Consider the following 24,653-nt stretch of genomic DNA (forward strand, 5'->3'; position numbering starts at 1 on the left):
CTCCCAAATCCGCAGGTTATCTTTGCTGCCGCTGCCCCGGTGGGTTCTGGGTAGGCATCCATGCAAACGACGGCCACGGACCGGCACCGCCCTCCAGCGCCGAGGGCCTCCGACCCGGGGTGTCCGCAGCGGTGCCTGAGCGCGCGGGGCGCAGGGGCGCAGGCGCGCGGAGGGCAGCCCGCAGGGGCGGGGCGGGGTCCTCGTGCGCGGCGGGAGGCGGCGCGGGCCGGTGAGTGGGGCCGCTCCCGCCGCCCCGTGAGGGGCCGGGCCTGTCCCCCGCTCCGCCACCCGCTGTGGGGCCGGTACCCCGGCGGGCAGCCCCCCTCTGCTCCCCCCGGCGGGGCCTCCCCCCGCCTCACCCCTGCGGCAGGCCCGGCTTCCCCGCTTCTCCCCGCCGCGAGGGGCAGGCCGCGCTCCCGCCCCCGCCGGGGCTTCTCCCGGTGCGGGGCTTGTCCCCACACGTGTCCCGGGAGGACCGCGCGCCCGCCACACACACCCCCCCCGGGGGCTGGGGTCCCCGCTTGCCCCTGGGGAGCCGGGGGGTGATGCCCTTTCCCCGCCCGGTGCCGGGGGTTGAGGTGCGGCGGGGCCTGGGCGGGTCTCGCTGGGGGAGCCGGTGTACCCGGGCCTCTGCCTGCGGCCTGTGACCCGTGGAATTGGCTGTTCTTGCTTCCAGGGAGGAGTGAGCGCCTTTTCCCTCTCTGCGGGGTCCCAGGGCCAGCGGAGCCCCGGGCTTTGCCAGTGGCGCAATGGACTTGGCGTACGTCTGCGAGTGGGAGAAAAAGCCGAAAAGCAACCACTGTCCTTCCATTCCCTTAGTGTGCGCGTGGTCCTGCCGCAACCTCATCGCTTTCACCACAGACCTCAAAAATGAGGAGGAAAAAGGTACGGCGTGCTTGTGGAAGGCTGGGTAACATCTCCTGGAAACTCGCAACGCGTTCAGGCCAGTCCTGCCATCAGGAACCGCTGGGCCAGGTGGCCTGTGCTCTGCTTGGACCCTAACATCTCTCACCTCCGCTAATCGGCACGAGAAACTTGTGCTCTTTTCCTTGCCTTCCTTCGGTTTAACGGGTGTTTTGTTTGCTGGGGAGTGGTTCTCGCTCTGCTAAAGCAAGGCAAGCTCTGCGTTGGTCTCTGGTACCTCGCCTGCGTTGCCAAGCTCGGTTGTTGTCCTTCCCAAAATTGCTTGATGGAAAATATTTTATGTCTTCCCCTGCATCAGCTGAGGCTCTGTGGGTTTAGCGATGCCAGCTGGGTAGCTGGTAAGGAGGGACAGTGATTCACTTCTCTTTTCCTGTAGATCTCACTCATATGGTCCACATCATCGACACTGAGCATCCGTGGGACGTCTATTCCGTTAACTCTGGCCATGCTGAAATCATCACTTGTTTGGAGTGGGATCAGTCAGGTGAGCTTGGATCCCCTCTCTTATCCCCACGTCCCGCCATTCCTGTGCGTGCGCTTCCTAAAACGATGGTATACGATTTGTCGTGGAGAGGGAGTTTGTCTGTTGCTTTGCAGCCATGAATTGTCCGTCTCCATTCGAACTGCACTTGGGGTGGTTTGATTTCTCAGTTGATTTTTTTGGCTGCACCCCTGGTTCTTACGAGGCGCCGTTGTCGCAGGCTCCAGGCTGCTCTCGGCAGACGCGGATGGCCACATCAAGTGCTGGAGCATGACCGATCACTTGGCCAACAGCTGGGAGAACACCGTGGGCAGTATGGTGGAAGGGGACCCGGTTGTGGCCCTGTCCTGGCTGCACAATGGCGTGAAGCTGGCTCTGCATGTGGAAAAGGTTTGTCCCAGCTCTGCAGGGGATCCGGTCGGGAAGGCTGGCTTGAGTCGTTAGCAAAGGGCGTGGGAAACCCCTGTCTGGGTCCCTCTGCTCTGGGCTTTCTCCATGGCCTTGGGCAAGTCGAGTAGGGGAATTTTTCTGGTCAAAAAGAAAAGTCAGATTCCTAGTTCCCCCTGAATTTCAGCAGGGATTGGATGCCTTGTTTCTCTTGGCGCTTTAAATGCGTCTTCCTTAGTCTGGTGCTTCAATTTCCTTGCCTGTAAAATGGAGATAAATGCATTTCTTTGCCTACCAGTAGTAGTTCAGAAGAAACGAGTTTGAGGTCCTGAGGTCTGATCCAGGGATTTGGGAATGGGAGCCATATGTGTATGGAGATAAGCTGCTTGTTTAGAAACATGTCTAATTCTGTCAGACTCAAAAAGAGCAAGTCTGCCAAGTAGAAGTTACCTACTTACAGTTTTCTTAAACATTAACTCTTACGGTGTCTGACAGAGAGAAGTCTCCCTCTCTTTAGTGCTGGAGAACCCGAGGCACAGGGACGTAAAGGGTTGCGCAGCGGGTTGGTGTCGGAGCTGGATTTGGCCACGGAAAGGGAGAGGGGGTGTCGGTCTTCCAGGTTCGGCCCACATAAGTGGGGTTGGAGCTCTGTGTCTGGGGTGCTCTGAGAGCTTCGCTGACGGGCTGGTGTGTTCTGCTGCCGCCTGCGCAGCTCGAACTGCTCTGGCGCGGGGGCAAAGAGGCCTCTCCAGGGTCACGTAGCAGAGTTCGGTCTGTGAGCTCGGTGCCCTCGTCTGACTCTGTTCAGCTCTGCAGACCGCGCTGCAGCGACTTAACGAGGAGAGCTCCGCAGTCGTGAGCGTGCTGCGGGTATCGGGTGCCAATGTCTTTGTGTTGTTGATCTTCATTCACAGTCTGGAGCATCGAACTTTGGTGAGAAGTTTTCCAGGGTCAAGTTCTCTCCGTCGCTGACGCTGTTTGGTGGGAAGCCCATGGAGGGCTGGATCGCTGTGACCATCAGTGGGCTGGTGACGGTCTCTCTCCTCAAGCCCAACGGGCAGGTGCTGACATCCACAGAGAGCCTGTGTCGCCTCCGCTGTCGCGTTGCCTTGGCAGATGTTGCCTTCACTGGTGGGGGGAACATCGTGGTGGCCACATCAGATGGCAGCAGCACCTCCCCTGTCCAGTTCTACAAAGTCTGCGTCAGCGTGGTGAATGAGAAATGCAAAATAGACACCGAAATCCTGCCTTCCCTCTTCATGCGCTGCACCACAGACCCTGCCCGCAAAGACAAATACCCAGCAATCACTCACCTGAAATTCCTTGCTCGGGACATGTCAGAACAGGTGAGCATCTGCTGTTAAAGCAAGTAGGAGTTAAATGAATAGCAAGGAAATAGCTGTTTGCTCCACCTTTGTCTTCTCCGCATGGCTCTGGAGGTGAACGATCATGTCCTGCAATGCCCTTTGCGTTTCTAGTTGCTGTTTCTGGAAGTGCTGCTAGTTCAGCTTCGCCGTCAAGCAGGCTGCACTTAAAAGGTCTGGGGGTGTAAGGGTGAGCCCTCCAGTTCATGGGAAAGCAGCCTGAAAAGCCCCGTCCTTCGTTAGCCTGATTATGCTTTGCTTTGTTTATTTTGCACATCTGGCACTGGTTGTTAGGGGAGCTCTGCCGGGCTGTCCGGGAGGTTCTGGGATGTGAAGACTTTCATCTTTAGGTCTCAGCTTCAAAGCAGAGACCTCTCCAGAACACTTAGAGCTCTTGCTGCGTGACTTAAATTAGTAGCTTAACTGTGTTTGCCAGGGGATTGATAAAACAATTCTGGAAAGCTGTGTGATTCGATGAAGCCCAACCTCTCTTCTCTCTCCTCTGGTTAGGACGGAGTGCCTTGTTGGAGAACACAGTGTCTGCTCTGGCTTCAAAGTCAGTTCAGTTCCTGCCCTTTCCTTTACGTTTAGTTTACAATATGTGTGAGTGACATCAGCGGGTCACGGGCTTGTGAGAGATGAGATCATTTGTGATGTGGAGCGACACAGGCCGTGATAACACACGGCAGAGTTCTGCCTCTCTTTCCTTCTAGCTGGAACTAGGGACTTCATATTGCTGATACAATCCTCTGCTTTTTGCTGGTGGAATATAAACGAATTAGGAGAAGGAGCGTCAAAATCAGGGGGAGAGGGAGGGGCAGAAGATGCGACGGGATAGTGTCTTCCCCTGTTGTAAAGTTTGTGCGTGTGGTTGCAGTATGGGTTTCTGTTTTGCAGGTGTTGCTTTGTGCTTCCAACCAAAACAGCAGCATCGTGGAGTGCTGGTCTCTGCGGAAAGAGGGCTTGCCAGTCAATAATATCTTTCAGCAAATCTCCCCTGTGGGTGAGTTTCTGCACCGGATACTCTTAAAAACAGGAGCGTGGTCTAAGTGAAAATGCAAGACAGGTTCTCAAATCCATTATCGCATATGTGGGATTATCCAGAACCCCGTATTTATTTTTCAGGTGTTCTCAGTCACATGCTCTATTCCATCTGTTTGCATCTTAGGCAACAAATTGCTGGTTTCCAGGAAGTGGTTTAATTGTTACTTTCACTCAATAAAAGACATTTTCTGTGTTATGTTGTGCAACCATTCCTCCTGCTGAGAAGCGAGTGAGCCAAACCTTCTAAAGGAGAAAGGTCGTGCAGCAAAGCTAGTTTAATCAAGCTATCCAGTCTGCATGGTGTTTCCACCCGATTTCAGAGATAACAAAATGAAATCTATGCAGTTTGTTCCAGTGAAATATAAAGGATTCTTGTATATAAGGATTTTTTTAATCACCACCAGCAGAGCCTTCCATCAAAAAAGATTTAGCAAAGCAAGTTATTGTTTGTACAATTACCGAGATCAGAAAAAACCCCACAGAAATATGAGAGAAATATACTGGTCTGGTAGAGTGAGCAAATAGTCAGTGCTTGATCTGTAATCCCATTTAGTTGGGGAGTGTGGGCAGAACTCGGCAGGGGAGAGGGGGGCGGCAGCATTTTCTGATCTCTTTGGGGAGAGATGTCTCACGTATTTACTTATTTTTCAAAGTTGGAGACAAGCAACCCATGATACTGAAATGGCGGATTCTTTCTGCCACCAATGACTTGGATCGGGTTTCGGCTGTGGCTCTGCCGAAGTTGCCAATCTCCCTGACCAATACTGATCTGAAGGTGGCGAATGACACCAAATTCTTCCCTGGATTGGGTAAGGAGTCTCTATTGTCTTTCTCCAAAATACATAGCTTTTGCCTGAAATTTTACCTTTGTCTTCTGAACTATAGCCAAAAGTGAGAATGTGGAACAAACCATAAGAAATGCTGATAGGAAAACTTTCAAAGACATGGTATCTTCCTAGCCGTCCCATTTAATTTCCATGGAAAGAGGCGTATCTCTGTGAAACGCGGACGTGGCCTCAAGATATGAACGTGCCTGTGAGCCCCAGGCTTTTGGGCACTGTGTTGTTGCCACATGGGCTTTCAGTGGCGGCCGCTTCTCTGGGCGAGGTCTGGGTTATACCCAGAGGAGTCATTTGCTCAGCCTTGGTTGTCTTCTCTCCCCAGGTCTGGCTTTGGCTTTTCACGATGGCAGCGTCCACATTGTTCATCGCCTGTCCTTGCAAATGATGGCTGTCTTCTATGGCTCTTCCTCCCAGCGCCCAGTGGACGAGCAGACTATCAAAAGGCAGCGAACTGCTGGTCCCCTGGTTCACTTCAAAGCCATGCAGCTCTCCTGGACGTCTCTGGCCTTGGCTGGCATTGACAGTCATGGGAAGGTATTGTGTTCTGTTATGGGGGGGTGTGTTAGTTCTTCTCATCCAGGCTCTCTCTTTATCTCTCTAAGTGGCAATGGATTATTCAGAAAAGTTCTGGGAATGTTACTTCCAGCTGTGTGATCCATGTTAAACAAGAAGGGATGTATCCCGTTACCGCAGGAGTTGTATGTTTGGGTCAGGGATGAGCTGCAGTTGTCCGTGTGTTGTGCGGTGGCTTTGTGGAATGGTTTCAATCCAGTTCTTGATGGGGATTTTCCTTTACCTCCTCCCTTCAGCTGAGCATGCTTCGTATCTCCCCCTCCATGGGCCACGTGCTGGACATGAACATGTCCCTCCGTCACTTGCTGTTCCTGTTGGAGTATTGCATGGTGACTGGCTACGACTGGTGGGACATCCTGCTCCACGTCCAGCCCAACATGGTCCAGAACCTGGTGGAGAAGCTGCATGAAGAGTATATGCGCCAGAATGCAGCCCTGCAGCAGGTCAGCGGGAACAGAAGCTCCCTGGCTTCCTGCAGAGGGTGGGCACGTGGAGGGCTCTGAGGGCTCAAAACTAGTAATTGCCAGTGCTCGGAAGACAGACGGCTCTAACTACCTGGCTGTGCTGTCCCCAAATACTCCGCTCGAGCAGTATTTGAGGTGTGAAGAACCTCCATTTAAGCCGTGTTCATTTTTGCTAACGTTAGTGGGTCTCTACCTGTTGAAAACTTCTGGTGAGATGGTAACATCTATTTTTGGCAGAGATTCTGGGAACAGTAGCACTGCTTGTACATGCACAGAACAGTATTCACTATTCATGTCATTCTTGTAGCAGAAATGGAGAGTAGAGAATAAAGCAGCTTGCTTTAATGAGTTTATTCTAATTCTGCCTTTACTTCTGTATTGTTCCTGGTGTCTCTCTGTCAATCAGGTCCTCTCCACGCGCATCGTTGCCATGAAGGCATCTCTCTGCAAGCTCTCCTCCAGCACGATAGCCCGTGTGTGTGACTACCATGCGAAGCTGTTCCTGATCGCCATTAGCTGCACCTTGAAATCACTGCTACGCCCACACTTCCTGAACACCCCAGACAAGAGTCCCGGGGACCGACTCACTGAGATCTGCTCCAAGATCACAGATATAGGTAGTGATGGCTCATAACATCAGGTGCTGCGTTCTGAGTGTTTTGTATCGGATCGTTCCCCTCTTAGGTTTGATATAAAGTGTCACGGTCTCATAGTAACTCCCTGGGTTTGTGGAAGAGGAGGGTGACCTCTCTTGGCACCGCAGGGATGGGGGTGAAGTTTGGATCCATCTTCTTCCTGAGCCAGGAGATGTCTTGCTTCTGTTTCAGACATTGACAAGGTGATGATTAACTTGAAGACAGAAGAGTTTGTCCTGGAGATGACCACGTTGCAGTCCCTGCAGCAGCTCATCCAGTGGGTGGGAGATTTTGTGCTCTATCTGCTGGCCAGCCTTCCTAACCAGGTGAGAGCCCAGGGTCCTGCCAACAGACCAAGAGGAGCAAAACAAATCTGTGTGCAGTGTTTGGGTAGCTTTAGCCAAGTCACACACAACCCCGGTGTTCCGCTCAAAACAGGCGCTTGGGAGAAGAGTGTAAGAAACGGCAGAAATACAAAGTGGTCCTTTCTGTGCCCATCCGGGAGTCAGTGATGTAGCGACTGGCAGCTGCATTCCGAGAAGCAGGCTCGGTAGCTGCCTGACTTGTTTAAAGCTTTTATGAACCTCTGTGCGCCTCTGACCTTCACGGCATCCTCTGGCAGCGAGTTCCACAGGCTGTGTACTGCTTGGAAAAAGGAGTTGTCTCGAAACAGAGCAGTGGTTCCAGCAGGCTGCGTGTAAGTCCCAATCTCAGCGTTTTTCCCCTCTGCAGGGCTCCCCTGTGCGGCCGGGACACAGCTTTCTGCGAGACGGAGCGTCCTTGGGCATGTTTAGGGAGCTGATGGTGGTGATCCGTATTTGGGGACTGTTGAAGCCAAGCTGCCTCCCCGTCTACACAGCAACCTCTGACACCCAGGACAGCATGTCCCTCCTCTTCAGGCTCCTAACTAAACTCTGGCTGTGCTGTAAGTGTTTGCCAGTTTCCCTGAACAAAAGAATCCTTCCTTAATGTGAATTGTGCGTGAAAGGAATAATAGCGGGGAGTAATTTCTGAGTGGGTCTGTAGTGTTTAGAAAGGGCAAGTACAGCTGCCAAGTTTATTGTTTTCTGTGCTGTGTTGGCGGATGGGGGAGGAAACTGCACGCAGTTCTCTCGATCTCTAAATGAGAAACTTAAAGATCACGCTGGTTCTCTCTCGCGGCTTCATTTTCCATGCAGGTCGTGAGGAAAATCACATAACGGAGCCAGATGATACCCTGATAGATGAATGTTGCCTCCTGCCCAGCCAGTTGCTCATTCCCAATATTGATTGGTTGCCCATCAACGATGGCATTATCAGCAAGCTGCAGAACAAACAGCTTGTCCGCCTGCAGTTTGGGAAAGCTCCTGGGCTCGTCGGTCACACTGTCTCTTCCCAGTTTGATGCCTTTGTCAGGTAGAGAGACCTGAAACGAATAGGTGGTGTGGTGAGAAGAGGGTGTCGGGAGGCCTGGGGTCCCTGCAGCTCTGAGAGGTCAGTGGGTTTGGGACGCCCGTGTCCTTTGGCTTGTCCACTCGCTGGTGTGACCCAAGAGCAGTTTATCCTCTCTGCTTGAATTCATGTCTTAACTTGCAGTGGGCTGGGGATTTAAAGTATGGAAAAGAGATGGCAAATGGAGGGGGGAAAAAAATGCTGGTTTGTGATTAGGTTCATGTCAGCACGGCCTTGAATCCCACGGCACTTGGTGGACTAGGTAGTCAAAGCCTGTGTCACGTTCGCCACTGAAATGCAGCTCACGTCCTGGAAACAGCTTTTAGAAAGTGATATTCTAGAAAAGTTCCCATTCTTCTTCCTACCCAGGGCGCCTGGACAGCCCAAAATTGATCATCTGAGGCGGCTCCATTTAGGAGCATACCCAACAGAGGAATGCAAATCCTGTACCAGGTAAGCGATGCGAGCGTAATCCCTTTAGTGCAGAGGAGGTCTTGGCAGAAACTCGAACTGTTCTTTTGTCATTCAAAAGCTCTTTTAGTCTCTGTTTACCATCCTAGCTGGTATCCCAGTAACATCTTATGTTAATTGTGTCTGCAGGAGGAAACGCTGCTTCTATAATAAGGCTTTTGGTATATGGCACTACCCCTTGCTTTGGAAGAAAGCACTTGTGGTTGTATTTAAGGCATCCCTAACCTGGAAGACTGAGATCCTTAAAATGCTTGTTGAAGAGCAGCATCTCTGACTCGAGATAGCTGCTGCTGTAGCATTGCAGTATGGCTGTTAGATTAGAAAATATTATTACTTTGCCCGGCGCAAAGTAACCCCCGCTCTGTGAGAATTAACTACGTTCGTCATTGCCAGTGACTGAACTACATTTCATCTAAGGGCTGAGTTGTGCGTCATGGAATAAATATGATATTGCTTTAACAGGAAAATCTGAGAGCAGTCAGGCTGTGCAGGTGAATGGAGACCAGAATTTGGCCTGTAAGAGTCTTTACTAGTGATGAGAGATCCCCAGCTTGTTTTGCAGGTCTGGTCTTTAAATAAAACTACCTGTGTTCTTGGAGAGGAGCTGGTGAGAGGAAGTAATCACAGTATCCATGGTGCCAGTTTTGGGTCATCTTTCAAACTAGGTTTGCATTTTAAGTCCTTTTGTGCTGTCCTCTTCACCCTCACAAAAGATTTCAAAATAATGGTGCAGGGAGCAAACATCCGTCTAATCATGTCATTGAATTAGCTTTAATTATTGGTTTTAATAGAAAGTCTCTGTAGCAGATCATTTTTACAAGATGACTGTCTGCTGTTTCATGTATAAATAGCAGCTGGGGGCTGTTGTCCTGAAGACAGCCTTCTGTTCCAAGATAACCTCTCCTCATTTAAGATAATTGCTCGCACGGTTTCAGCCGGTTTTTAGTGCTCACAAACATCACCTGCAAATGACAAAAGCTGGTTTCCTCCTCAGATCCCTTGCTCCCTGCGTGGTCCGTACAGACGCCCCAGCAGGGCTGGCTTTTTTCCTGGGCCTCTGTGTCTCCCGGGCCTGGCTGCACCCCTCTGTTTCTTTCCAGGTGTGGCTGTGTTACGATGCTGAAATCGCCAAACAAAGTCACTGCGGTCAAGCAGTGGGAGCAGCGCTGGATCAAAAACTGCTTGTGTGGGGGGCTGTGGAGGAGGATGCCCCTCAGCTACTCCTGAGTGCGCTTCGGCGGGGCACGGAGGGAGCAGCGAAGAGCTGCTCGGAGCTTCCTTCCTGGGAGGCGTTAGGGACAGAGGAACGGCAGCTCTTCTCCTGAGCTCTCGGAAAGCATCGTCCTGAGGCTGCCTGGCGAGACGGTGCCAAGCAGCTGACCAGCAGCGCTGCTGCTTTTCTTGCATTGATCTTTCTGCCGTAAAAGAGGGGGGAGGGAGCTCTTCCTCTTCTACAGGGAAGAGCCAGAAGGGAATGCCAGAGGTTCCCCTGTCAGTGCCGAGGGGCCGAGGGCCTGGGAGGAGAGAGCCCTGCTGCGTTGGCGTCCCTGGGCTGGGCAGGCAGAGCGGCTGGGCCCGGGCGTAAGCCCTTGCGTGGGCAGAGAGCGGTGAGGGGTGGTGGCTGGGGGTGGACAGACAGAGTCCCCAGCGAAAGAGGAGCACATAGCTGGTACCTGATGTTCATCCTTTGCTGCAGGCTGCCCTGTTTGCCTGCACTTCTCCATCCTTTGAGTAAACTTGCCGCTCTGATGGGGGACTTCACCGTCGTACCTATCTGTGTTTTAACGGAGCAATTTCTTCCCCCTCCGGAGGAGCAGGAACAGGAGAGCGTTGCTGCCTGGAGCAAACCCCTCTGTTTGGCTCTCACTGAACCGGCAGCTCTTTTGTAAATAAAAGTGCCCTTGATTTTGTACAGAATGTTGGGTTTGTTTTCAAAACTTCAGCCATCTTTCGTGTGACTTTGGTCGGGACGGTTGATGCACGAACAGAAGAGAAGCAGGAAAGCCCTGTTATAATTGCATGTCTGCTAGGAAAGGAGCTGCCATCATTTGCAAAATTGGAAGGGGAAATTAATGTTTTCAGGCTTCTGTGAGGTTATTACGGACACAAGAGGAAAAAACATCAGGTCATTAGCATTATTGTAAGTGTCCAGCTTCAGACAAAGCCAGACACTTCAGCATGTTTGAGGAAGAGCGTTCCTGGTGTCCAGCTCCGTACCGCTCCCAAGGTCAGGCGAAAATCGCATCAGCCTCTTGCCCTTTGACAGTGCTCAGCTACACCTTCACCGGGCACTCGTTTGCTAGAAATTGCCAGCTGACGGTGCCAACGTTGTTGCATCTGCTGAATCTAGTAGCCCTGGCCCTTCAGATGGCTGACCCGGGCTATTGGCCTGTGCTCGCTCTGCTCTCTAAGGTCCTTTGCTTCTCGGGGTGGGTTTTTAATTGCAGGAGGAGAGCCCTCAAGCCTCCCGCCCTCCCAGCGAGTCGGGGTGTCGCTGGCTTACTGCACGGCACAGCCTTGGGACTTCCAGACGGCAGAAGCTCCTCGGGGCGCTTGCTCCGGGTTTGCCCGGGAGCTGTCGGAAGCCCGAGTGGGGAAGGAGCTGCCCACGGGAGCTGGGCTGGAGCAGGCAGCTGCCTGCTCGTGGGGAGCTGCTGAGGAAGACCTGCCCTGTGCTTCTGCTGAGATCGAACCAGGCTGAGGGTGCTCAGCACCTTTCCAGAATCGGACCTAAACATCTGTGTGGTTTGACAGAGCGCAGTGGAGATGCTCGGAGCAGATTTGTGGCTTGGCCAAATTCCTGCCCAGCCAGACAACTTTGGGGTGTCCCCAGAGACCATTTAAGGGAGAGAACAAGCCAATTTTTATGTATTCCTTTCCCTCTGGAACTGCATTTTCATTTATTAGTGAAAAATTGAGCTGATGGCAAAGAGCTTGTCTCTCAGCTCTGCTTAGTGTTTTGCTGTATGGAGCTGGTCTCTGCCTTGCTATTCTGCTGGTAATTAAGGAAAATCAAATGGCTAATTAGGAAAGTACAACTTCTTGCTAAGGCTCTTCTCCCCGTAAGTAAAACTGTAATCAACCCTGGTCCTCGTTAATCTTTTTCTCAGAGAACGGGGTTGGGGTTATTTCACGTGTGGTTGCTGCTGCTCTTTGCACAGAGGTGGGACCGAGCGGCCGCTCTGCGGGAAGATGGATGCTCGCGTCCCCCCTTTGCCTCCACCCGAGATGGAGCCCCAGGCCGGGAGCAGCTCCCGAGGCGCCGGCTGAGCTCGGCCGGCGCGCGAGCGAGGGACTGCGGCTGCGTGCGCAGCAAGGGATGGAAGGTGGCTTTTAACGTCCGGGACCGCTTTCTCCTCCTCCGTCCCCGATATGAGGCCTTCTGCCTGTACGGCTGGACCACCCTCCTGCCGTGTGTCCGTCGCTCCTTGTCCCGCTCTGCCCTGCTCCCAGGTCGGGGATGCTGGAAGGGTCTGAGGATTCCCTGCCGCGATGCTGCTGATCCTTTCTGCCTTCGCCGTGGCCCTGCTCCCTCTGAGGGCTGGGGGAGCCCCGTCTGCGGGAGGGCGAGGGGCTCCTCTGCGCCGAGGTCCCGCGCCGGCCCTGCCGCGATGGGGGACGCAGGACGAGGACCGGGGTCCTGCCGGGGCAGCGGCGGTGCCGGCCGCTCCTGGGGCTGGAAGGGGTCCCCCGAGGAGGACGGGGACCCTGCCTCAGCCCTGCTTCTCTTCAAAACAAGGGCAGGCCGAGAGCCGAGCGCGAGCATCTCCCGGTTCAGCCCCCTTTGCCTTTCCACGGGGCCCAGGGTCAGGGATCGAGGGTCCCCGCACGGATCCTGCCCGGCCTCGTGTCATCCCCGTCCCCCGCTCCGTGGGAGCCGGTGCTGCCCTCGCCTTATCAGCAATTTGCAGATTCTGCTTTAACAAACAGCCGCACAATGACCCTGCGGGAGGTCCCAGCTTGGGACCTTATCGCCCTTCGCACCTTACGGCCGTGCAGCAGGATGCGTCCCCTGCTCCCCCCGAGGCACAGCTGCCCGGCCGGGGCGATGGGCTGGGGGTGCTCGGCTGGGGGGTACAGGGGTGGGAGTGGGGCCAGGGAGGGTGCTGGGGGGGTCGGCGGAGTCCATGTGCCCCTTGAGGAGAGCCCGCTCCAGGGCAGGGCTGGGGTCGAGCGCTCACAGCAGTGAGTTTGGGGGGGTCTCAGCACATGGCCAAGGCAAAGGAGGGGATGGGGCTCCCTCCAGACGCGTGGGTGGCAGGGAGCGGTGGTGGGGAGGGGGGGGGCCCTGGCCACACCGTCCCCACGGTCTCAGCCCCGGCATCTCCCCACCTCGTGCCCAGCTCCTCCCAGTGCGGCCCACACCCCCTGGGCAGGGGGCTCCCATGCAGAGCCCCCCCCGGCCCTGGCAGCTCTGCAGGAATAGTCATCGCTTTATTGCAGCAGGTCGCGGTCAGCGTTACAGGCGCGTTCAGCAAAGCCTGCGGCTTGCGCCAGCACGGGGGGCTGTGACCCCCTGCCTTCCCCCAGCTGGGCCCCGTGCTTTGCGAGCGGGGCGCCAGGGACCCCCTTCCCCTGGTTTCTCGCCAGGCCCCCGGCCCAGCCCTCCTCCTGGCGTGGGGACGCGCTCCAGGAGCAGGTCGGGGCGGCGGTGGGAGCCCCCAGCGCTCGGTGGTGCGGCTTTCCCCGAGCGGCAGCGTGGGTGCTCTGGCCGTGCCGGCAGCAGCAAGCCGTGGCGTGGAGCCGGGTCCCTGGGGATGGCTCAGCGAGCGTCTCCCTCCCCGGCCGCGGAGGCCATGACGCTGTCGATCCAGGCCACGTACGGGGCGATGCGGGTGTAGATGGCGGGTTTCTTGTAGTTGCCGCAGACGCGGGAGCCGGCCGTGACCACCCCCTCGGCCACCCCGCCGCAGACCAGGGGGCCGCCGGAGTCTCCCTGTGGGACCAAGGCTCATCAGCAGCACCGAGGGTTCGCTGGCCTGTCCCAGCCTGTCTCCCACCCCGTCCCTGGAGCTGAGGGTCCCCACCTGACCCAAGGCTCTGCAGGGGGCAGAGCTTCAGCCCCTGGGCGCTCTCAGCCGCGGGTTTCACCCGCAGGAGCTGTGGGTTGGGGTCAGTCCTGTCCTCCCTCGCCAGCCCTCGCTCCTCCCCTTGCTCTGCCAGGACGTGGTGGGGCAGGCGGGGGGCTTTCAGCGTGGCCGCTGTCCTCCTGGCAGGCCCATCAGTGGGTGCCCTTGGGGCACGCTGGGTTGTGCCCGTGGCCTCATCCCTGTCTCCAGGCTCACGAGAGCTGCTTTGCAGTGGCCAGCACAAGGCAAGGAGCCCCCGTCACCCTGGGGACGCAGCCCCATCCTGGCCCGCAGCCTCACACCCTCACCTCTTCCAGGCTGCAGGTATCCATCCCCCCAACCCCCCCCAGGCCCCCGAGGGGGTCGGCAGCCCCAGACCGTGGGTCCAGCCGTGGTTCCGTGTCCGGGAAAGGAGGGGGCAGGAGGCCGGGGCGAGCGGTACCTTGCAGGTGTCCTTCCTGCGGGAGTCGGTGCACATCATCTTCTCGGTGATGGTGTGGTCGTGACGGGTGCGGTGGTTGCAGACATCACGGCTGATCACCGGCCGCTCCACCTGGTAGAGCTTGTCCGGCCGGCGGCCGCTGTGGCTGATGGTGCCCCAGCCTGCCACCTCGCACACCGTGTCGGCTGCCACGTCCCTGTCCTCCCGCTGGAACGGCAGCACCTGCACGTCCGTGTTGAGCTCCGCTTTCTCCTCCAGCTGCCACGAAGCAAGAGGGGACCTAGGTCAGCGAGAGCTGGCTACGGCCCGGGACCCAGCCGGGCACGGTGAGCGCAGCCCCAACGCTGGGACTGCCCCAGCCTCGGCCGCGCTCAGGGCTTCTTCTTCCACCTGCAGCCCTCGGGACGCAGCCCCAAGGACTGCAAGGAAGACGGAGGCATTTGGATGCAGCCCAAAGGTCTTTGGTTGGGGGAGCGAGAATGGTCCCACGGGACAGGGAAGGGGGGACAGAGGGGACCGAGCAGTCCCAGCCTGGCCTCGAGGGCTTCCTCCCGTTGTGGTCAGTGACCCCACGGGGTCCCAAGGGGCAGAGGGATTTGCAGGAGGGGGACTGTGCCCGGCGGGCGGGGGGAGAAGGGTCCCGGCGGCCCTGAGCCCACCTGGAGGAGGAGGAGGTCGTCCTTGTTGTTGTGGATGCTGCTGCCGGGGTGGGGGATCTGGGCACGCACCCGGTACAGGCGTTTGTGGGGCTCCGGCTCTGTGAGCGAGTGGGCACCCAGGAGGACCTGGAAGACTTTGCCGTCCCTGGAAGAGAGGCAGCGCGTGGGGCGCAGGGGCTCTGCCCAGCCCATGGGGCACGCGGAGCCGGGGGTGTCGCTGCACCGGCCATGGAAATGGGGTGCTGTGGGGTGCCAGAGGGCCCCCCATGGGGTGCTGGGAGCTCCCGGGGGTCCTGCAGCCCCTGCTCAACCCTCACTGCAGGCAGGAGCAGACCCCTGGTGCTCCGATGCCAGGGTCGGGGCTATGGAGCAGGATTTGGCCAGCAGCCGCCCCCCCAGCACAGAGCAGCCCCCAGGCTGCCCCTGCCCCCCCGCACTCACGCCTCCTCGGTGCAGTGGGCAGCGCTCAGCACCCACTGCTCGGCGATGAGGAAGCCCCCGCAGACGTGCTGCCCGTCCAGCTGCAGCGAGGCCATGTACGGCCTCAGGTGGGGCTCGGCCTCGTAGCCCCCCAGGATCCGTCCCCGGGGCTGCCCTGTAGCAGGCAGGAGAGAGGCCGGGTCAGCCGGGCATCGCCCCAGCCAGCCCGGATGGAGCACGGGGAAGGGTCACCCCAGCAGTCCCCTCGCGGCATCCCCGGGCCCCTCCCCGTGGGCCAAGGCAGCACTCGGCTGTAGACGGAGGCAGGAATCGGGGGGCTGGGCAGGACCCCCACCCTGTGCTGGGGACATCGCTGCCCCAGCCTGTCCCCATCCCGGGGGGCGGGGAGGGCTGCACTCACCATTCACCACGGCCCCCAGCAGCAGCAGCAGAGCGAGGATGAGGAGGGGAGCGGGACTCAGCCCCATGGCTGCAGTGGAGCCCAGCAGTGCCTCTGCCCTGGCCGCGGGGTCCGTGGGCTCTGTGGGGCGGATGCTGCTCGGCTGGGGCCGGGGCCGGGGCTCGCTTTTATGTCCAGCTTTGGGGCGGTGTGGGGGCAGGGAGGGGGAGTGTGGGGGGGTTTCCGCAGCGTGGGCCAAGTGTTTTTAAATATTCAGCTTATAAAAGGGGTCAAGAGTTCCCGGCACAAACAGCGCGGGAGGGAGGAAACAGCCTGTCCCAGCTGCCGGACCTGGCACCCGCTGCGGGGGATTTCTGCGCTGTTGTTTTCAAACCGAATCTGGCTCTTGGCACGTGAAGGCTCCGGCACATGCGGCAGCGCCCGGGCCTGGCCCCAGCCCCCCCGGCCCAGGGACCCCAGCCCGGCTGCCGGGGGAGGGTCTGTGGGAGCGTGCTGGTGGGTGCTGGGTGCCAGCTCGGTGGGTGCCCAGGCCTGTGGAGCGGAGCTGCGCATCCCCCGTGGGTTTGCCCTTGGGGCTGGCGAGGACGGGGACAGCGGGGTCGGGAGCACCAGCACCTGGTGGGGGTCCCCAGGGGGAGACCCCTGCCCCGAGGGGAGCTCCTGCGAGGGCTGGGGTGCGGTGGCGGTGGCAGGGGCGGTGGCGGTGGCAGGGGCGGTGGTGGCCGTGGCAGCCCCGGTCCCCTCTGCCTTTCTCCCCGGTGCCACTAAGCGGAGCCACCGCCTCGGCTCCCGGCCGGTCCGGGCGCGTCCCCGAGCTCCGGAGCCGCCCCGAGCCCCCTCCCAGCCTCGTCCCCCGAGCCCCTCACCCCGCCTCGGGTCTCCCCCGCGGCCAGACCCAGCGCCAGAGCAGCGGCCGGGCCGGGGCCGGGGCTGGGACCGGGGCATGGCTCTGTGCCCGTTTGGGGCCGGGGTCGCGGGGGCCGGCGTTGCCCACCGCCGGATCCGGCCACGTCGCGGCCCGCAGGCTCTGCCGTGCTCCCGCCCGCACGGCCGGGACCGAGCGGGGCTCCCGGGGAAAGCGGGCAAGGGGCTGGAGCCCACCTTCCTCCTCCTCCTCCTCCTCCTCCTCCTCGTGCACCACGAGCCTTTACAGCTCAAAATTGCCGGGTTCCCTTCGCCCGGCTGCGCAGACACCCCACCACCCCGAGCCGTCGCCCGCCCGACCCCCAGCGCCAGCGAACCCCCCCGGCCCTGGCCCGACGGGGACCCCGGCGAGGAGGGTGCCGGGACGCAGGCCCTGGGGTGCCCCGGGGCGAGGGGGTCCCTCTGCGGGGCAGCTCCGGCTTGGGCATGCGTTGGGCAGCGCATGGCGGGAAGGGGTCGGAGCACGCGGGCGGGAGGAGAGCGTTGCGGCGTGGCCGGCTCCGGGGGTGGCCGAGTCTGGCTCAAACCGGGGATTTTCCGCAGGGAGAGCGGCTTAACCGTGGCTTCCAGGGATTCGGGATTTAGACGTTAAATACGCCGGGAGATTTCTGCCCACTTAGGGCCAAAAATGGAACAAGGGCAACGCGTGGCGGCCGGTGCTGTGGCGTGGGGCCACGCAGAGCCCGGACGGGACCGTGAGTGGGGGGGAGGTGGTGGGCTGAGTGTGGGGAGCAGGACATGGGGCACAGGATGTGGGGTGTGGGGTAGGGCTCGGTCAGGAGTGGGGTCCGCTGCAAGCGTGGGGCAGCAAAGGCAGGGGAGGACAGGGCCGGGGTGCCTCGTCCTCCTCCGAGAGGTGCTGGAAGTCCCTGGGGGAGCAAAGGGAGTTGCACCCATTTCCCAGCCCTGAACTTGGGGACACTCGAGGCTCCAGCTGAGGTTGGCCTTGGGCTCCGTCCCCGGTGCTCCTGCGCCGGCACCGTCCTCGCCGAGCACAGGAAAAGGGTTCGCCCCCAAGTCGCCTCCGAGGCCCCCGGGACGCAGCGGTGCCCGTGGGGAGGGTGGGTGCCCCATGGCCGCCGTCCAGCAGAGCCCAGGTGGGTGCCGGGGGCTGGCGGAGCTCTGCAGGGGTGGGTTCGGGGTTCACGCACCCCCACGCTGCGGGAGCCCCGGCTTGGCAGCCCTTGGGTCACCCCAGCCCTGGGGGGGGGGGGGGGGGGGGGGAGGGGAAGCTGGGCGAGAGAGGGGGCCCTGCAGGGCAGGAGGGTCCCCGGAGCAGGGCTGCGACCCCCACTGCCCCACTGTCCCGCAGCACATGGGGGGAAAGGGCTGATCCGGGCGAGGCCGGGGCAGGAGGGAGCCCCGGGGGAGGGGCGTGGGGCCGGGCCCTGGGGCCCCCGGTGCCTGCTGCAGGGCCCGGGGTGCAGAGCAGCTTTCGGGGCGCAGAGCGGCGCGGGGGGGGTCGGTCCTGCTTGCTGCCCCCGGCCCCGCCCGGCCCTTTGTCTCGGCCCCGACCCCCCCGGCCCCCCGGCCCCGGCGCCGCGGGGGCTCAGCGCCCCGGGAGGGGCCGGGAGCGGCGGGGGCGGGGCGGGGCGGGGGGCGGCGGGGAGGAGGAGGAGGAGGAGGAGGAGGGGGCGGGGGCGGAGGAAGCCGCCGCTCCCCGCGCTCCGCCGAGGCAGGAGCATCCCGGCTCCAGGGGAGCCCCGGCCGCCGCCCCCCCCGCCCCCGGCCCCGCTTCGCCCCGGGGCGGCCGCGCAGAGGTGAGTGGGGGCGGCGGGCGCGGGCTGCACAAAGGGGCCGCTCCCCCCGCCCGACCCCCGCCCGCGGCTGCGGCACCGCCGGGAGCGGCCGCCCCTCCGGCCCCTGCCGCGGGGGAGCCCCGAGCTGCCCCCGTAATCCCCCCCGTAATCCCCCCCCGTTAATACCCCCCGTTAATACCCCCCGTTATTGCCCCCCGCTATTGCCCCCGTTGCTCCATCCCCGTTACCCACCCCCCACCCCCTTTTTGCAGCCGGGGCTCGGTGGCGGTTTCGGGGGCTGGGGCCGGGGGTGCCCGGGGACCCCATCCTCGGCTCGGCTCTTGCGGGCGGCACAACCCCTCTCCACGCCCTCCGCAGCAGCCTCGCCGCCTGTCGCGGTAGCGGCCGCCTGTCGCGACAGCCGAGCCTCCGCCCCACCTGTTGTCGCAACCCCCGGCTCGACCGGACCCCCCGGGAGCTGGGGGTCCCCTGGGGGGAGCGGGGACAGCCCCTGCCCCGGCCCGGCTCGCCCCGCGGTGATGGCCGGGGGGGTCCCGGCGGGGGCAGCCCCCGGGTACCGGCAGCTTCTCCCCGCCGAGCGGCTGCAGGGGGGCAGCGGGGTGACCCCGGGGGCTGCCCGGCCCCCCGGCGGGCCGAGAGCCGGGGGTGACGCTGCTGCCCCACGGCAGGGCGGAGGTGCAGCCCGGCGGGACCCCGGCGCCTGCCCCAGGACCATGATCCCCCCCAGGGAGAAGGCCAGGGCTCCCAAGGACAGCATGACGCTCCTGCCCTGCTTCTACTTCGTGGAGGTGGGTGCGGGGGTGGGGGCTGAGCCGGGGGCTCCTTTCCCGGGCCCTGGTCCTGCCCTGGCACGGAGGGGACGGGGCCTTCGCCCCTTCCCAGCAGGGCAGTGCGGTGCCGGTGGCCGTCGAAGCGGGTGGCGCGGTGGTCCCGACGCTCTCGCCCCCCCAGCTGCCCATCGTGGCCTCCTCCATTGTGACGCTCTACTTCCTGGAGCTGACGGACCTCTTCAAGCCGGCCAAGGTGGGCTTCCAGTGCTACGACCGGGCGCTCTCCATGCCCTACGTGGAGACCAACGAGGAGCTCATCCCGCTACTCATGCTGCTCAGCCTGGCCTTTGCCGCGCCCGCCGCCTCGGTGCGTCCCAGGGCTCGTCCTGCTGCGGGGGGGTGAGGATGGAGCCTGCCTGGCGGCAGAACCTGGGCTTGGGGTCCTGGTGCCAGCAGCACCAGGGGACCGGTGCAGGGAGCCTGGCGCACCCGCAGGGCGGCACTGCCGACGGCCCAGACCCCCCAGTCCCCACGGGGCAGCACCCCCTGAGCTGCCGGTTCCTCCCCAGATCATGGTCGGGGAGGGCATCGTGTACTGCCTGCAGTCCAGGCTGAAGGGACGCGCCGGTGCCGAGGGCAGCATTAACGCCGGTGGCTGCAACTTCAACTCCTTCCTGCGCCGGACCGTAAGGTTTGTGGGTACGTTGTGCTGCAGCCCGGGCAGGAGGCCTGCCCTCCGAGGGGCCTGGGGCTGGAGGGGACGCGGGGGCACCCTGGAACAGCAGGAATGCGCAGCCCCACCCAGACCCCAGAGACCGCGCTGTGGGTGCCCCGGGGCTGGGTGGGCCCTGGGTGCCCCGTGTGGGACAGGGGGTGACCCGCCGTCCTGCTCCTGCCATCCCCAGGTGTCCACGTGTTCGGGCTCTGCGCCACGGCGCTGGTGACGGACGTTATCCAGCTGGCCACTGGCTACCACGCGCCCTTCTTCCTGACCGTCTGCAAGCCCAACTACACGCTGCTGGGCACCCCCTGCGACGCCAACCCCTACATCACCCAGGACATCTGCTCGGGCACGGACAAGCACGCCATCCTCTCTGCCAGGTACGTGCCGGGGGAGACCCGCGCCACGATGCCAACCCTTCCGCCCCGTCCCAGCTGCGCCCCCCCCATCTCCTGCCCCGTCCCGACTGCAACCCCCGTCTCCCCGCAGGAAGACTTTCCCATCCCAGCACGCGACGCTCTCGGCTTTCGCTGCCGTCTACGTGTCGGTGAGTTCCCGGTGCTGCCCAGCTCTCGGCCCCGCGTGTGCTGGCTCGGGGGCAGCGCGAGCTCCGTGCTGCCGGGCAGCAGCATCCCCCTCCTGTCGGCACACGCCCTCCCGTGCACGGACCAGCTCTGCCCGACACATGTGTGCCCGTGTTGGGGCGTGGGTGCGTGCACACGCGTGTGCACCCGTGGAGGCTCAGGCACTTGCAGTTCCACGTGCACCCAAGAGCTCTCTGCATGGCCGGGGAGGGGGGAAGCTGCAGTGCCGTGATGGCAGCGGGTGCCAGTGCCGTGAGCCGTGACTAACAGCCTGCTCCTGCCCCATCGTTGCCGCTGCCAGATGTATTTCAATTCCATCATCTCGGACAGCACCAAACTCCTCAAGCCCATCCTGGTCTTCGCCTTTGCCATTGCCGCCGGCATCTGCGGCCTGACCCAGATCACCCAGTACCGCAGCCATCCTGCCGACGTCTACGTGGGCTTCCTGATCGGCTCCGGCATCGCCGCCTACCTGGTGGGTGCTGGTCCCCGCGCTCAGGGCAGCCACGGTGGCTTGGGAGGGAAGGATGCTCGGCATGGGCCGCAGTCCCCGGGGCTGGGCTGACCCTGTGCTCCCCCTCCCGCAGGCTTACCACGCCGTCAGCAACTTCCGTGCCCCGATGGAGAGGGTCCCGGCGCCGGTGCCGGCCAAGGACGCGCTGCGGGCGCTGACGCAGCGGGGCCATGACTCCGTCTACCACCAGAACAAGTCGGTGAGCACCGACGAGCTGAACCCGCAGACGCGGCTGGAGGAGGTGGCGCGGCCGGTGCCGCGGGAGAAGAACTCCCTGGGCAGCCTGAAGCGGGCCAGCGTGGACGTGGACCTGCTGGCCCCCCGCAGCCCCATGGGCAAGGAGAACATGGTGACCTTCAGCAACACCCTGCCGCGTGTCAACACCCCCTCCATGGACGACCCCGCACGGCGCCACATGACCATCCACGTCCCCGTGGACGCCTCCCGCTCCAAGCAGCTCATCACCGAGTGGAAGCAGAAGTCGCTGGAGGGCCGGAGCATGACGCTGGCGGAGGAGGCAGCGCATGGCCAGGGCGCGGGGGACGCCGGCGAGGATGTCCCCCCCTCCCTCTACCCCACGGTGCAGGCACGCTCGGCCGAGCGGGCGGCCATGGGGCCCCGCGTCCTCATCCAGCCCCGGCCGGGCGCCTCGCAGCTGGTGCACATCCCCGAGGAGAGCCAGGCGGGCGCCGGCGTCCCGGCCGGCAGCGGGGCGGCCGTGCGGGCCAAGTGGGTGATGGTGGCAGAGAAGGGGGGGGCGCAGCGGGTGGCCAACCCCCCGCGCCTGATGCAGGTCATCGCCATGTCCAAGCAGCAGAGCATCGTCTCCGTCACCCCCAAGCACTCGGAGACGTCCTCCTCCTCCACCAGCTCTGACTCCTCCCAGTACCGCTCGCCCTCCGAGCGGGACAGCTCCAGCATCATCACCATCGACGCCCATGCCCCCCACCACCCCGTCGTCCACCTCTCCGCCGGCAACGGGCCCTGGGAGTGGAAGTCGGGGTCGAAGGGGCCGGAGGGGCCAGACGCCTACGAGCTGGGCGAGATGGGGAAGGATTTCCGCGGCTTCCGCCCGGCCAAGAGCGCCGGCGTCTCCCCTGGCTCCTCCGTCAGCGACATGGAGCAGGACGAGCCACGCTACGGCAGCCTGGCCGCCATCCCGGGGGTGGCGGGGGGCGGCGGGGAGCGGGGGGACGCCCCCCCCGAGGGGCTGCTGGGCACGGCCAGCCGGGAGTCCACACTGCGGAGGAAGCCAGCCGAGAGGGACGGGCAGGCGGACAGCGAGGTGGACCACTACTACAAGAAAATGCAAGCCAGCCGGAGGTTTAAGGACTGAGCCCCCATTGCCTTCCCCGCGCCCGGCGCCCCGCTCCCCTGCCCCGGCCTGGGGGGGGCCGTAACGCCGGGGTCCCTCTCTGCTGGGGTGGGGGGGCGTCAAGACAGGGCTGTCTTTGGCATTGGGGTGACCGAGTGGCACAAGGCCGTGGCAGAGCACGGTCACGCCAGACTCTGAGCCAGCCTAGATGTGTGCGGGACCCCCCAGTGCAGCTCCTCGCTCCCGCCCGGGCAGCTGGGGGGGCTCGGGGGCCTCTGTCCCCCCCGGCCTGTGGGGCTGGGCGGCTCCAAGCACTTTTGACTTTCTTTTTTGTCTCTAACACAGGTGCTGACATTTCTGAGGGGTTAATTTATTCTGGCTCTAGAAGTGTACGGGGAGGGCGGGGGGAGCAAATGGTGCTGAAGGGTTGGGGGGCTGGATCGAGGAGTCCTGGGGGGGCTGCCATGGGGCAACGGGTCATGGCTCGTGTGGGGGTTTGTGGGTGCTGGGGGTCCTGCAAGAGCTGGGCGGGAAGGGTCGTCGCAGACCCCATCCTGCGCCTGGTGTGTGTTGGGGGGGCGGGAGGGTGCTGTTTGCCCAGGGGCTCTGGGCACGCGGAGGCTGTACATAGTGCACGGGCTGAAGCAGAGGGTGGGCGCTGGGGTGGGGGCGCAGGGTCTGGGGCTGGCATGGGGGGAGCCGAGGCCGAGCTCTGTCCCCAGGAGCAGCAGCCCTGGGCTGCGGACCGCGGTTCTGGGGGGACGGGGGAGGTCTCCAGGCTGTGAACGCGTCTGTCGGGCAACGGCTGGAACTGCTGTGGTTTGAAAAGCAAATAAACACGTGGATGTTCCCTGGCTGGGCTCCTTCACCAGGGTGGGGGGCTGCTGGTCCCACGGCTGCTGGGGGGCAGGACTGGGGCTCGCCCGCAACCGCAGGGGCTGCTCCGGGCGGGTGGGTGCCGTGGTCTCACGGCCAGGAGAGCCCCAGCGCTGCCGGGGGCAGGGCTTGGTGCGGTGGACTTGGGCAGCGCATGAGCGGCCCTGCCTGAGCCTGCGCCACGGCCGAGCAGCCCCAAGGCAAAGGGGGGTGCGATGCTGCTAATGCACTGTGTGACCCCCCCTCCAGGGGAGAGGTGGCCGGCCGGGGCCCCCACCCCTCCGAAATGGGCTCAAGGTCCTTCTCCCCCTTCCACAGCCCAGGTAAAGCCCTTCCAGGCTCCCCAACCCGTTAACCATCAGCCAAGCACAAGCAATTCCATTGCTACCGCCCACCGTGTGACCACCCATCGGCTGCACCAGGTGAGGAGGGGGCTGCGAGCCATGCCGGGCACGCCATCGCACCCCGGGGAGTGGGGGGCTGCGTGGCCCCGGGGCATCGCGGCCACGTGAATCGTCCTGCAAAGCCCCGGGGATGGAGGGGCCCAGCGCACCGAGACCCCCTCGCCATCCTCCCGCCGCAGCGGGAAAGTGCCGCTGCTGCAGTTTCCTGCAGCGTTGCTGTGGCAACGTGGGATCCAGCACCGTGCTGGGCTCCCGCGTGTCACTGCCAGCAGTGGCACAGCCACGAGGCCGGGTGACACCCCCGGCCGGTGCCCCGTCCTCCCACGAGAGCAGCGCGTGGCCAGCGGAGCCGCAGCAGGGAGGATGCCAACCCAAGGGCAGGGACCGGCAGCGAAGGCGGCAGCAGCGGTGCAGACACTGAGACCTCATCTGTCATCCTCCCGTGCCACCGCCTCCCCCAGACCCATCTCCGTGCGGTGGCAGCGAAACCCCGTGCGACCTGGCCGTGGCACGGAGGAGCATCTGCTCCCATTTGTCATGGCTTGTAAATCACCCCGGGGAGCAGCGGCCACCCACCTCACACCGCCCTCCCGGGGAAGCACCGCAGGCAGGGACCGGGACAGCCGGGAGAGCGGGCAGGGTTGGGCAGAAGAGGTGGAAAAGCAGCCGAAGCACAAGGGAGCAGAGCAGGAGAGCTGCCACGCCGCTCTTGTCCGGCGGGCAGAGCCGGACGGGCCAAGGCATGGCTGCTCGGAGGGGTTACAGCAGTTCCCAAGCACCATGGAGCGGAGGCTGGTTGTGCTCCACAGCCCACGGGAGCTGCCACGGAGCAGGGGCTGAGCCCCACGGTGCCACTGCCGGAGCCGTCCCAGCCCGGGGTGCAGCGGCAGGGGCAGCCCGTGTCCCCTCAGAAACAGGGCGATGCGACGATGGCACCAAACCGCAGCTGCCAATTGGATTAACGGTGGATATCCCCGAGCCTCCGCCTTGCAAACATATGGATTATCCAGCATAACCCTGACTCGCTGCTGGAAAAGCCACCCAGGGATTAGCAGGAGGATTGCTGGCCACAGCTCGAGGTCGGGGGGCTGCGGCAGGGGCCCCGGGGGGTTGCGCCTGCCTGGTTAACGGTTTGGTGAGCCGGGGGGGGTCCAACGC

General features: G+C 62.2%; 3 protein-coding genes across 5 annotated transcripts; 2 read left to right on the forward strand and 1 right to left on the reverse strand.

The window, feature by feature from the left end:
- The first annotated feature begins 82 nt into the window (after positions 1-82).
- MED16 (mediator complex subunit 16) lies at positions 83-11,679 on the forward strand. Of its 3 annotated transcripts, none has more exons than XM_072845096.1 (15): positions 83-229; positions 677-885; positions 1,301-1,408; positions 1,626-1,795; positions 2,707-3,138; positions 4,054-4,159; positions 4,854-5,009; positions 5,365-5,576; positions 5,852-6,058; positions 6,486-6,696; positions 6,907-7,040; positions 7,447-7,639; positions 7,893-8,109; positions 8,515-8,598; positions 9,717-11,679. In XM_072845096.1, exons 2-15 carry the CDS (start codon positions 750-752, stop codon positions 9,841-9,843), a joined length of 2,493 nt encoding a protein of 830 aa, XP_072701197.1. In that variant the 5' UTR covers positions 83-229; positions 677-749; the 3' UTR covers positions 9,844-11,679. The 3 variants fall into 3 exon arrangements, with proteins under 3 accessions (XP_072701197.1, XP_072701195.1, XP_072701194.1); XM_072845094.1 differs by lacking the exon at positions 83-229 and adding an exon at positions 236-578; XM_072845093.1 differs by lacking the exon at positions 83-229 and having other exon boundaries at positions 236-885.
- Positions 11,680-13,240: 1,561 nt separating this feature from the next.
- On the reverse strand, positions 13,241-15,694 carry LOC140643495 (complement factor D-like). Its single transcript, XM_072845323.1, has 5 exons — positions 15,628-15,694; positions 15,228-15,381; positions 14,787-14,931; positions 14,128-14,385; positions 13,241-13,552 (listed from the first exon to the last, which is right to left on the reverse strand). Exons 1-5 carry the CDS (start codon positions 15,692-15,694, stop codon positions 13,379-13,381), a joined length of 798 nt encoding a protein of 265 aa, XP_072701424.1. The 3' UTR covers positions 13,241-13,378.
- Positions 15,695-18,188: 2,494 nt separating this feature from the next.
- On the forward strand, positions 18,189-22,601 carry PLPPR3 (phospholipid phosphatase related 3). Its single transcript, XM_072845322.1, has 8 exons — positions 18,189-18,311; positions 18,980-19,099; positions 19,263-19,448; positions 19,651-19,780; positions 19,987-20,182; positions 20,292-20,349; positions 20,688-20,861; positions 20,974-22,601. The coding sequence occupies exons 2-8, from the start codon at positions 19,025-19,027 to the stop codon at positions 22,234-22,236; spliced, it is 2,082 nt and encodes a 693-aa protein (XP_072701423.1). The 5' UTR covers positions 18,189-18,311; positions 18,980-19,024; the 3' UTR covers positions 22,237-22,601.
- The last annotated feature ends 2,052 nt before the right edge of the window (positions 22,602-24,653 follow it).

The sequence above is a fragment of the Ciconia boyciana genome, chromosome 24, assembly GCF_034638445.1.
Source record: "Ciconia boyciana chromosome 24, ASM3463844v1, whole genome shotgun sequence".
In the NCBI taxonomy this organism is placed as follows: Eukaryota; Metazoa; Chordata; class Aves; order Ciconiiformes; family Ciconiidae; genus Ciconia; species Ciconia boyciana.

What these genes read in the sequence shown, in the direction of transcription:
- MED16 (XM_072845096.1), top strand. Translation starts at nt 750, where the DNA reads ATGGACTTGGCGTACGTCTGCGAGTGGGAGAAAAAGCCGAAAAGCAAC. An exon ending in AGAATGCAGCCCTGCAGCAG is followed by an intron (nt 6,059 to 6,485) that starts GTCAGCGGGAAC and finishes TCTGTCAATCAG; the next exon opens with GTCCTCTCCACGCGCATCGT. An exon ending in TGGCCAGCCTTCCTAACCAG is followed by an intron (nt 7,041 to 7,446) that starts GTGAGAGCCCAG and finishes TCCCCTCTGCAG; the next exon opens with GGCTCCCCTGTGCGGCCGGG.
- LOC140643495 (XM_072845323.1), bottom strand. Translation starts at nt 15,694, where the DNA reads ATGGGGCTGAGTCCCGCTCCCCTCCTCATCCTCGCTCTGCTGCTGCTG. An exon ending in GCCCACTGCACCGAGGAGGC is followed by an intron (nt 14,932 to 15,227) that starts GTGAGTGCGGGG and finishes CCTCTCTTCCAG; the next exon opens with GGACGGCAAAGTCTTCCAGG. An exon ending in GCAGGAAGGACACCTGCAAG is followed by an intron (nt 13,553 to 14,127) that starts GTACCGCTCGCC and finishes TTGGTCCCACAG; the next exon opens with GGAGACTCCGGCGGCCCCCT.
- PLPPR3 (XM_072845322.1), top strand. Translation starts at nt 19,025, where the DNA reads ATGATCCCCCCCAGGGAGAAGGCCAGGGCTCCCAAGGACAGCATGACG. An exon ending in CCGGACCGTAAGGTTTGTGG is followed by an intron (nt 19,781 to 19,986) that starts GTACGTTGTGCT and finishes TGCCATCCCCAG; the next exon opens with GTGTCCACGTGTTCGGGCTC. An exon ending in TCGCTGCCGTCTACGTGTCG is followed by an intron (nt 20,350 to 20,687) that starts GTGAGTTCCCGG and finishes TGCCGCTGCCAG; the next exon opens with ATGTATTTCAATTCCATCAT.